Here is a 12,563-nt window from a genome sequence, read left to right as displayed (position 1 = left end):
TCTTTTTGTGGGCTTTTCTCGATTGTTGGGAAGGAGATCTTTTGTCTGATCTCGCACTTTTTGATGACTTTTTGGATATTGAAGAGTCATCACTATCAGAGTCAGAGACTGGATTATCTCTGTATTTAAGTTTTTGCAGCCAAATCAATAATCTGCCTTCTCTATCTTTAAGAGTCTTAGAGGAAAAGGTATGACAAACCTTACAGTTCTTGGCTGAGTGGTCTGGATATACAATCCTGATGAGGGTCTTCAGAACGTAGTCTCTTTTTACCACAAGTTTTGCAATTTCTGAATAAACCCTTCTCTTTGTCAGACATGTTGAAGGTGTTAACCCCAATCAATTCAAAGACGTTTTTAGCAGAGAAAAATATGTTCAAGCTAATCCAAAAGGTGTGAATAAAGAGCAGAGCTCTGAGGAGACTCCCTAGCACGACGTGCGGTAGAAAATCTGAGGTGCTGGAGCTTCTCTGGAGGATTCTAGAGGGTGGTGTTGTCTGATTGGTGGATGCTCAAGTTTGGTCCTTTACCTAAAAATGACTCTGATAGACTGTCCAGTTGAAGAGGCCTAGGGCCCTTTTGTTAATATATTTCAACACCGCTTGTGTAATTTGTACCGGGGGCTCCCATCTCGACGACGGGGAATGATTCAAGCATGTGAATCTATGAAAGTTCCAATACTGCAGTAAGCCATTTTCAATACATGTGCTGGGCACTGGTCACTATGAGTTCCCCCAGCTACATGATGGCTTCTCTGAACAGAGGGAAATTTGTTATCAAACATCTTGTATTAATAAATACTCACTGATTAGAGAAGTGGTTTTCTTAATACATGCACCCAGAGGGCACCTTAGAGGTGCCCACTGAAAAACCTACCAACTGCTGGTATGCTCAATGACCAGTTCGGGCTAGCCTGCCACCAACAGACAAGAAAATGACTTCCCGGGGGAAAGCCACGGCTCTCAAGAGGTCAGAAACAAAAGCCTGTCTGGGCTGGGGTGTTACACATCCCTCTCCACAGGATGACATGTAAATCAAAGACAGGAGCTTCAAAGAAGCCAACCGCCTTTGGTATGCAGATCTGGCCTTCCTCAGAGGAAGAAGCTAACCCTCTGCACCAGGGCCCATCTGGCACCTGGACAGGTGGGAAAATTAGCTATGCAGGAAGATTGTCACTTTCAGACTGAGAACACTCCTAGGGTGACCAGCCTGAAGTGGACAAGGCTTAGGAAATTCGGCCATCTTGAGTACAGTGAAATTTAGGAACTCAGAAAAGGGGTATGCCTATTCCCCACAGGAAGTGGTCATCTAAGCAGTGTACTGACACCAATGGCAAGGAGCCCATTGTATACTACTCTGTACTCCCCTTAACATCCACTAGATTGAGTATTTAGGGGACCCTCAGATACCTGCTCTTAAGATCTTTGCTGGACACAAAAGAGGAGTGGACAAGAAGCCTGCCAAACCCAAGCACCGAGGAGCAAGACTTGACTTGGCACCAACCTTGCCTGCCGGCCGGCCTGCCTACCACACCCGACCCTCGAGGAGCAACTGTCCTGCTGCAGCCTCCAAGAAACTGGGAGAGCTGCTAGTGCTTCACCAGTCACCAGGAGGAACTCCCTTGGAGTGGAGGAGCTGCTCCCCTGCATTTGCAAGCACGCAAGAAAGACCTGAGAGGACCAGGCCCAACAGAAACCAGACATTACCACAGCACCTTAGCCACCCAGTCCATGTTGAAGCGGGCCAACAGTGTCAGCGCGGTCCCCAAGCCCTCCAGAAAAGGATCCCATCCTGGGCTCACCCACTGTGGACTTCACAACAGCGTCTGCAGGCGCACCTATGGCAAGCCAGTCTGCGGCTGGACCATGCCCAGCGCCGGAACCCCTGGTTCTCGCCCCCCCCCCCCCACTGCAACAGATACAACATCACGCACTCAACACCAGCCGCTCATCCACCTGCCATCAAGCCACCCCGCAGCTCACCCGCGGACCCTTCTCCTTCCGGAACTACTCCTTCACCAGCCTCCCCGCCAAGGACCCACCCACCAAGGAAGGATGCGGTTGAGATGGTTCTCTCAGATGCATCCTACTCAACACCCACTCTGTCCACTAACACGCCGTCAAACTCTGGAATCTACTCGACTCAGCCTCCCCAGATGTCGCCTTCCTGACCGAGACCTGGATGAACACCTCCTCAGCGCCCGACATAGCTATCCCAGATGGCTACAAGATCACCCGTAGGGACCACACTAACAGACCAGGAGGAGGCATCGCCGTCGTCCACAAGAATACCCTCAGAATCACGACCAGCACTGAAGACATCCTCAGCACCGCTGAACATCTTTACTTCCAGATCCACACCGACCCAAACACCACCCTCAGAAGGACCCTTGTTTACAGACCCCTGGCCCCAGACAGCAGTTCAGCGACTCCATCACTGACTTCATCAGCACACACACTCTCGCATCCACAGACTACATACTCCTCGGGGACCTGAACTTCCACCTCGAGAACACAAACGACAACAACTCTACCACCCTGCTCGACAACCTCGGCCTCAAGCAGCTCGTCACAACACCTACCCACTCCACAGAACACACGCTCGACCCCATTTTCTCCACCAGCAAACACGTCTCCTTCAGCCATACCACCAAACTCCATTGGACCGACCACCGCTGCATCCACTTCTTTGGGAAACCCACAATATACCATCACCTGCAATGGATTCCCCACCGCAGATGGAACAAGGTCACCGAAGACCAGCTGATCACTACTCTCTCACAGAACCCACCTATCGACAACACCAACACAGCAACCTGCAATCTCAGGTAATGGATCGACGACTGTGCCAACACTCTTGCCCCGATCAAGAAACCTAACAGATGCACTGACAGAAAGGCCTTCTGGTTCACCGCCGACCTCCAAGAATCCAAGCAAACAAGCCGAAAACTCAAGAAGTGGCACCAAGACCAGACACCACACAACCTTCAAGAATGCCATCCGCAGACACGACCAACTCATCCGAACTGCCAAAAGAACCTCCATCAAAGAACTCATCGACAACAACGCACACAGCTACAAGGAGCTCTTCAACATCGTGAAGCAGCTCTCCAACCCCGGCTCCAACATCAACGACATCCCGCCATCTCAAGATGTCTGCGACTCTCTAGCCACCTTCTACCACAAGATCGCAGACATCCATGACCACTTCAATACTCAGACCCCTTCCTCCCCCCGTCAACCACCAACACCACAGATTTGCCGCCCACCAGCCTCCTGGACCCACGCCAACAACACCATTGAAATCATGAACACCATCAGACCCCTGCCCTCACCACATCTTCAACAAAGCAAGCTCCGCATGCTTTGGAAGATCTACAAATGGACCTTGACCTCGCCACCATCCCACGCATCCACAGAACGAATGCCGGTGGCAGATCGTTCTCACACCTTGCCGCCAAGACATGGAACACTCTTCCCACCCACCTGCGACAGACACAGGACCTACTTACCTTCAGAAGACACCTCAAGACAAGACATGGCTGTTCGAGTAGTAGCAGTCTCCCCCCTCCCCACCACCAAAAAAAAAAATCAGCACCTTGAGACCCTCACGGGTGAGTAGTGCGTTTTACAAATGCTGCGATTGATTGAACAATGTTTCTCTAAGACAGTCCTGTGTGCCCTTTAGTAGTAAAGGAATGAGACAGTAGGCTACTTCAGAGAATGTGTTGAAGATTAGCAGTACCAGCACAACACTTGGTTGAAGAAACCAAGTGTTAAAGCTCACAGACCACTTTAGTTAAATCAAGTATTTTATGGATAAAGTAAGGCCAAAACAAACAATCCTGGCTTCTCTACTCTGCATGGACAGTAATGAAAATGTCACTTACCCAGTGTACATCTGTTCGTGGCATTAGTCGCTGCAGATTCACATGTTTGGCACAGTCCGCTGCCTGGTGTTGGGCTCGGAGTATTACAAGTTGTATTTCTTCGAAGAAGTCTTTTTTGGTCACGGGACCGAAGGACTCCTCCCTCTTCGGCTCCATTGCGCATGGGCGTCGACTCCATCTTAGATTGTTTTCCCCGCAGAGGGTGAGGATGGAGTTGTTTGCTATAAATAGTGCCCATGCAATGGAGTGAATATGTATGTACGTTAAGAGTTTATAATAATTATTTACAAATGTACAGATGTTTAAGATTTATGATCTACTTCTAAACGGCTACAGGCTTCCCGGGGAGGTGGGAGGGTACATGTGAATCTGCAGCGACTAATGCCACGAACAGATGTACACTGGGTAAGTGACATTTTCAGTTCGATGGCATATGTTGCTGCAGATACACATGTTTGGCATAGACTATAAAGCAGTTACCTCCCCTAAAAGCGGTGGTTTAGCCTGTAGGAGTTGAAGTAGTTTGGAATAATGTTCTTAGTACAGCTTGGCCCACTGTAGCTTGTTGTGCATTTAGTACGTCTACACAGTAGTGTTTAGTAAACGTATGAGGCGTAGACCAGGTTGCAGCCTTACATATTTCGCTCATAGGAATGTTTCCTAGAAAGGCCATTGTAGCACCTTTCTTTCTGGTTGAGTGTGCCTTTGGTGTAATAGGCAATTCTCTTTTGGCTTTAAGATAGCATGTTTGAATACATCTGACTATCCATCTAGCAATGCCTTGTTTAGAGATTGGATTTCCTATGTGTGGTTTTTGAAAAGCTATGAACAGTTGTTTTGTTTTCCTGATTAGCTTTGTTCTGTCAATGTAGTACATTAGTGCTCTTTTGATGTCTAATGTATGTAGTGCCCTTTCAGCCACGGAATTTGGTTGTGGGAAGAACACTGGCAATTCTACTGTTTGATTTAAATGGAATGGTGAGATTACTTTTGGCAGAAATTTTGGATTTGTTCTTAGAACTATTTTATTGTTGTGTATTTGAATAAATGGTTCTTGTATGGTAAATGCCTGTATTTCACTTACTCTTCTGAGGGATGTGATTGCAATGAGAAATGCGACTTTCCAGGTTAGATATTGCATTTCACAGGAATGCATGGGTTCGAAAGGTGGACCCATGAGTCTTGTTAAGACGATGTTAAGATTCCATGAAGGAACTGGTGGTGTTCTTGGTGGTATAATTCTTTTTAGCCCTTCCATGAATGCTTTAATAACTGGTATTCTAAATAGAGACGATGAATGAGTAGTTTGTAGGTAAGCAGATATTGCTGCGAGGTGTATTTTTATAGATGAAAAGGCGAGATTTGCTTTTTGCAAATGTAGTAAGTATCCTACTATGTCTTTCGTAGAGGCATGTAATGGTTGTATTTGATTGGCATGGCAGTAGTAAACAAATCTTTTCCACTTAGATGCATAGCAGTGTCTAGTGGAAGATTTTCTAGCTTGTTTTATGACCTCCATGCATTCTTGTGTGAGGTCTAAGTGTCCGAATTCTAGGATTTCAGGAGCCAAATTGCCAGATTCAATGATGCTGGGTTTGGATGCCTGATCTGTTGTTTGTGTTGTGTTAACAGATCTGGTCTGTTGGGTAGTTTGACATGCGGTACTAGTGAAAGGTCTAGTAGAGTTGTATACCAAGGTTGTCTTGCCCATGTGGGTGCTATCAGTATGAGTTTGAGTTGGTTTTGACTCAACTTGTTTACTAGATATGGAAGGAGAGGGAGAGGGGGAAAAGCGTATGCAAATATCCCTGACCAACTCATCCATAGAGCATTGCCTTGTGATTCGCGGTGTGGGTACCTGGATGCGAAGTTTTGGCATTTTGAGTTTTCTTTTGTTGCGAACAAATCTATCTGGGGTGTTCCCCAAATTTGAAAGTACTTGTTCAGAACTTGGGGGTGAATTTCCCATTCGTGGACTTGTTGGTGGTCTCGCGAAAGGTTGTCTGCTAGTTGGTTTTGTATTCCTGGAATAAATTGTGCTATTAGGCGAATGTTGTTGTGAATCGCCCACTGCCAAATTTTTTGTGTTAGGAGGCACAATTGTGTTGAGTGTGTTCCTCCTTGTTTGTTTAAATAATACATTGTTGTCATGTTGTCTGTTTTGACAAGAATTTATTTGTGTGTTATTATGGGTTGGAAGGCTTTTAACGCTAGAAATACTGCTAACAGTTCTAGGTAATTGATATGAAATTTTGTTTGGTGTATATCCCATTGTCCTTGAATGCTGTGGTGATTGAGGTGTGCTCCCCACCCTGTCATGGAAGCATCTGTTGTTATAACGTATTGAGGCACTGGGTCCTGAAATGTCCGCCCTTTGTTTAAATTTTTGCTGTTCCACCATAGAAGCGAGAGGTATGTTTGGCGGTCTACCAACACCAGATCTTGAAGTTGACCCTGTGCCTGTGACCATTGTGATGCTAGACACTGTTGTAAGGGTCGCATGTGTAGTCTTGCGTTTGGGACAATGGCTATGCATGATGACATCATGCCTAGAAGTTTTAGCACAAATTTTGCTTGTATCTTTTGGTTTGGAAACATAGCACTTATTACCTTGTGGAATGCCTGCACTCTTTGTGGACTTGGAGTGGCAATTCCTTTTGATGTGTTGATGGTTGCTCCTAGATATTGTTGTGTCTGACACGGTTCTAGGTGTGATTTTGTATAGTTGATGGAAAACCCCAGTTTGTGAAGGGTTTCTATGACACATGTGGTGTCGTTTGCGCATTTTTTTACTGTGTTGGTCTTGATTAGCCAATCGTCTAGGTAAGGGAACACATGTATCTGTTGTCTCCTGATGTGTGCTGCTACTACTGCTAGACATTTTGTGAACACTCTTGGTGCAGTTGTTATTCCGAATGGCAACACTTTGAATTGGTAATGTATTCCTTTGAATACGAACCGTAGGTACTTTCTGTGAGAAGGGTGTATTGGTATATGAAAGTACGCATCCTTTAGGTCTAATGTGGTCATGTAATCTTGCTGTTTGAGCAGTGGAATGATGTCTTGTAGTGTGACCATGTGAAAATGGTCCGATATGATGTAGGCATTTAGTGTCCTGAGATCTAATATTGGTCTTAATGTTTTGTCTTTTTTTGGAATTAGAAAGTACAGGGAGTAAACTCCTGTGTTTTTTTGCTGTACTGGTACTAACTCTATTGCATCCTTTTGCAGTAGTGCTTGAACTTCTAGTCCTAAAAGTTCTAAATGTTGTGGTGACATTTTGCGTGTTTTGGGAGGGATGTTTGGTGGGAATTTGTGGAATTCTATGCAATAGCCATGTTGGATTATTGCTAATACCCAATTGTCTGTTGTAATCTGTTGCCAAGATTGGTAGAATTGGCTTAGTCTTCCCCCCACTGGTGTTGAGTGAAGGGGTTGCGTGACTTGAAAGTCACTGTTTAGGTGGAGGTGTTTTTGGAGTCTGGAATCTTCCCCTACTCCTTGGGAATTGACCCCCTCTATATCCCCTGAAACCTCCCCTTTGGAAGGAACCCTGATATGGTGTGGTTCTTGTTTGTTGGCTGGTGGTGTCTGTGGGTTGGCCACGAAACCCCCCTCTAAATGGAGTTTTTCTAAAAGAGCCTCTGCTCTGCGGGGAGTAGAGTGCGCCCATGGCCTTGGCCGTGTCTGTGTCCTTTTTAAGTTTTTCAATGGCTGTGTCCACTTCAGGGCCAAAAAGTTGTTTTTCGTTGAAGGGCATATTAAGGACAGCCTGCTGGATTTCAGGTTTGAAGCCTGAAGTGCGGAGCCAAGCGTGTCTCCTTATGGTGACAGCAGTGTTGACTGTTCTCGCTGCAGTATCGGCTGCGTCCAGTGAAGAGCGGATTTGATTGTTTGAGATCGTTTGTCCCTCTTCAACTATTTGCTGCGCCCTTTTTTGGTATTCTTGGGGAAGATGGTCTACGAGAAGTTGCATCTCATCCCAGTGAGCGCGGTCATATCTGGCCAGCAGCGCTTGAGAATTTGCGATGCGCCACTGGTTGGCTGCCTGTGATGCTACTCTTTTTCCTGCCGCATCAAATTTTCTGCTTTCTTTGTCCGGAGGTGGGGCGTCGCCAGATGTATGGGAATTTGCTCTTTTGCGAGCTGCCCCTACTACTACGGAGTCAGGTGGTAACTGCGAAGTAATAAACACTGGATCTGTGGGTGGTGGTTTGTATTTTTTATCCACCCTTGGGGTGATGGCTCTTGATTTTACGGGCTCTTCAAAAATTTGTTTTGCGTGCCGTAACATCCCCGGTAGCATTGGGAGACATTGATATTGGCTATGTGTAGCCGAGAGGGTGTTAAATAAAAAATCATCCTCTATAGGATCGGAATGCAGTTGGACATTGTGGAATTCTGCAGCCCTAGCCACCAGTTGTGAGTATGAGGTACTGTCCTCTGGCGGTGACGGCTTTGTGGGGTATGAATCTGGATCATTGTCCGGCACTGGGGTGTCGTATAGGTCCCAAGCGTCTTGATCCTGATTATCTTGACTTATGGTAGTTTGCGCTGGTGAGTGCATTTGTGGCGGTGTTTGTGCCGGCGATGCCTGTTGTAATGGAGAGGGCGGAGGCGTGACTTTTTTAACCACTTTGGCTTGTGGTTGTGCGTCATCCTTGAGGAGACTGATCCTTCTTTTCCTCATTATTGGGGGAAGGGTTGATATCTTCCCTGTGTCTTGCTGGATGTACAGTCTCTTGTGTGTAGTCTGATTCTACACTTTGGAGCTCTTGTCCAAATCTGTGCATCTGGCCACTTATTCCTTGTTCCTCTGAGTAGGATGAAGGTGTGGTATTTTTCGGCGCCGAGAGAGAATCTTTTTTCGGTTTCGGCACCGACAGAATTTTTGTTCCTTTCGGCATGGATTCTCGGTGCCGATGTTTTTCGGTGCCGGTATCTTGTTTTTGTCTCTCGGAGCCGCTTTCTCGGCTCCGAGGTTGCTCCATGGCGGTCCCTCGACCGGAGTCGGGTGTCTTCGCTATGGGCGTGCCCTTTTTCGGCGCCTTCGACGGGTCGCCTGTTTTATGGGTCGAGCCATGGCCTGTTGGCAGTGGCGTCCCCTGGGCTTTCGTTTTGTCGATGGTTTTACTTTTCGACGTCTTACTCACAGTTTGTTGCTGTTGTTCGACGTCGGAGTCTCCGGATTCTGAGTCCGGAACCGAGAATGTTTCCTCTTCGTCGTCGAAACGTTGTTTTGTCGGCGTGGACGCCATTTGTAGACGCCTGGCTCTTCGGTCCCGGAGTGTTTTTCTGGACCGGAAGGCTCGACAGGCCTCACAGGTATCCTCCTTGTGCTCGGGGGACAAGCACAAGTTACAGACCAAGTGCTGATCTGTATAAGGATACTTACTGTGACATTTTGGGCAGAAACGGAACGGGGTCCGTTCCATCGGCTTCGATGTCGCACGCGGTCGGGCCGACCAGGCCCCGATGGGGGAATCGAAGCTACCCCAAAGTCTTCCGATGATCGGTGTCGATGTACCTAACTATCCCGATACCGAACGGAACAATACCGACGCTTTCTTCCGAGATTCTGACTAACTTTCCGAACCGAAACACGGAGCGAAAAGGAATACGTCCGAACCAGACAGCGGAAAAAAAACAATCTAAGATGGAGTCGACGCCCATGCGCAATGGAGCCGAAGAGGGAGGAGTCCTTCGGTCCCGTGACCAAAAAAGACTTCTTCGAAGAAAAACAACTTGTAATACTCCGAGCCCAACACCAGGCAGCGGACTGTGCCAAACATGTGTATCTGCAGCAACATATGCCATCGAACACAAAAGTTCCTGCACAGTGCTCACAAGTGACCAGTGGAGGGTTCTTCCCATCCAGTCACAGAGCACAACTCCAGGATGCCTCTATCTTCATACAGGCCAGAGGGCTGGGTGAGTCAGTCACCTTGAGAAGGCAAGCACAGTTACCAGCTTTCAAACTTCCAAAATCTTCTGGGGGTGTCTCTGGCTTATGTCCATATCGCAGACTGTCTCGATTCTGGTCCTTTCACATCTGACTAGGCCAGTAAACTGTACCCTTTCTCCTCAGTTCTCTGGTCAGGCCTTGGTGCAGACACTAAAGTTCTTGATTTCCTGTTTCTGGATACACGTTCACAGTGACTAAGTTGGTTTGGTCACTAACTTTCCAGTTCCAACAAAGAATCATTACCACAGTCCGGCAGTCTCCCGCCCGCATCCAAGTTCTTTAGCACACATGTTCGTAAGTCTGCCTTCCCTTGCTGGTCAGATGTCCAGCTGTTATCTGTCTATTGGGTACCCTTAGTTACAAGGTTGGCCTCAATGGCTAAGCGGCCACACACAGCACCCTCTGCTTCCTTTTCATGAGAGGTCTGTGTCCTGAAGGCAGCAGTTAACAGAAATATGGCTGTGCAAAACCCACTGCTCCTATCTGGAACACAGCCAGATATCGCACCTTGCAGAGGTGGGAGGGAAAGCTACTCTGGTTTTCCCCCACTTAGAGTTCACTGGCTGACTTACAGTGAAAACTTTGTTAAGTGAGTGGTCAGTTTGAAGCTGGATGTACTAGTAGCCTTCAGACAGTAGGCTGCCTTTGTTTAGCCCATTACCTGGATCACATCCCAAAGAATACTAGGTTTGTCTTAACCAAACTGGTTTGGTGACTGCTGATCCTGGGCTTCCATTAAAGATCGGTAAGGGCTAGATTTCTCACCATTCTAGAATCCCAGCTTAGATTTGACAGTTTACCTGTAGGAGTGCCCTCGCTTCACCTACAAACATTCCTTTCCTTATCTTCTCCAGAAGATTCAGTCACTTTTCCAGCTTAAGAATGCAGACCTTTGTGAGGTCCTTCAAAGGTAATCAGCCCTTCTGTAGAAGTCTCATCGAAAGAACAGGCAGATTGCATGCCTGTGAAACCAAATTTAATGAACCAATATTATATAATGAGTATGCAGTGACAAAATATAAGTAGTATCTAGCTGAGAAAAAAGATGGTAAACACAAAAAACACTTTCTAAACTCCAAATATTGGATCCACACAGTTCACGTGCAGGCAGAGGCTCCACACTCATATCTCGAGGCTGCCTTTCAAATACACCCTCAGCCAAGCCACCAGAGTATGAGCCCGAGTTTCAGCCCTCATGAAAATTTCATTTACCGTTTCAAGTAATCCAAGAAATTGAACTCCTTCTCAGAAACATGGACAGCAGCCATCTCTTCTGTCTCTTCTTCATCACCATGGTCTTCAGAATCCTCTGCTTCGGCTTCTGTCGACACTACCTGACCTGTAATGAGAGTGTAAAATACAGTAATGGAATTGTAGGTTTAAGTGATCTGCATGTCAACAAAAACGAAGAAAATGAAAACAGCAGAAATTGATATAAGGACTATTGCAAAGCAGCCAGGTGATTATCATCCTTTGAAATGAGAAGCATTGCCAGGCCTGGCCTTTCCAACTTTGAGGCTGGATGTAAAGTAGAAAAAAAGGTAAAACAAAAAGCACAGATAATTCATACTCACGGGGCAAATCAGCAAAAAGAATCTGTCGTAGGAGTTGAGACTCTTCTTCTGGGTCCAGCTCAGGAGAGCCAAATACATCACCTTCAGGCCACACCTCTCTACAAAAGAGAAGCAACAGGGACCAGAGCATTTAAACATTGTCTCTGCCTATTAATGGTACAGCACCCAACGTAAACGGTGTAGTTAAAACAGGAATGAAGTGAGGCACTTATGAACCAGCATGTCTAGCACACACATTAATGTGCCTTTCCTCTATGGCACATCTGCAAATTAAATGTGAACTAAAGTGTAGCAGCACTACTTCACTATGTTTTAAGTCACAAGGCCTCATAAGGTCGCTTAGGTAATTGTTGAATTTTTAACATTGGTTTCTTTATTGTGAGCAGTGTTTCACAAACAGAGACATCATTTTTGCAGGGTAACAATTAATAAAATTTACAATGTACTTTTCTGGACAGGTATGCAATCCTAAAGGAATACTGTCCGGCAAACAGCCAAAAAATGTGGACTATTGCCTGAAATTGACACGTTTTGGATGTATCATCTACAAAACTGTGTGACTTGTGAATCACATAGTGATGTAGTTGTGTTTCACCTATTGTTCACAACTCACTTGAAATCGAATTCCTGGTCTTTTTTGTTCTCGGGAAGTAATTAATTGGCAGCAAAAGATATTTAATTTCCTCCAGACAGTGTAGTAATGATTTCTGCAGTTTGAGCACGGATCACAAATGAAGACAACACTACATGCCCAAGAATGATTAATGAGGTGCCTGCAACCCCAATAAGTCAGCTGATGTAATAAAATACCAATATCATAAAGTAACTATTTGTAAAAGGCACATTCACCTTCAGAGGATCTCTTTGCACTATACAGATAACGGACATTAATTGTTATTCACATCAATTATATGCATTTTGTCGACAGGGCGGATTAAAGATTGATTGGTCCGCTAGGATTGTAACCTATGGCGCCAAACTTAGTGGATGCATTAGTTCATTAAATCCACTAGACCCAACCAAATGGTTGGCTCTGGATTAGAATGCAGCATCTGCTTTCTGTTCTAAGCCTGTTTATCTCCCGACAGGTCCCTTGCATTACAAGCTGGAGAGTGCTAGCAAGACTTTTAAACTGTAA

At 46.0% G+C, this 12,563-nt stretch overlaps 1 protein-coding gene across 9 annotated transcripts in view; it reads right to left on the bottom strand.

The window, feature by feature from the left end:
* Positions 1-12,563, bottom strand: part of TIMELESS (timeless circadian regulator) — a 361,230-nt gene that overhangs the window by 201,458 nt on the left and 147,209 nt on the right. For all 9 annotated transcript variants that reach the window (XM_069230703.1, XM_069230700.1, XM_069230699.1 and 6 more), the window contains exons 15-16: positions 11,426-11,523; positions 11,064-11,190 (exon numbers count right to left, since the gene is read on the bottom strand). In XM_069230703.1, the coding sequence (XP_069086804.1) occupies positions 11,064-11,190; positions 11,426-11,523 (225 nt within the window). The remainder of the gene's footprint in view (positions 1-11,063; positions 11,191-11,425; positions 11,524-12,563) is intronic.

The sequence above is a fragment of the Pleurodeles waltl genome, chromosome 4_2 (assembly GCF_031143425.1).
Source record: "Pleurodeles waltl isolate 20211129_DDA chromosome 4_2, aPleWal1.hap1.20221129, whole genome shotgun sequence".
Lineage (NCBI taxonomy): Eukaryota > Metazoa > Chordata > Amphibia > Caudata > Salamandridae > Pleurodeles > Pleurodeles waltl.
The sequence above is the reverse complement of the archived record's forward strand: the minus strand, read 5'-3'. Positions and strand labels throughout refer to the sequence as shown.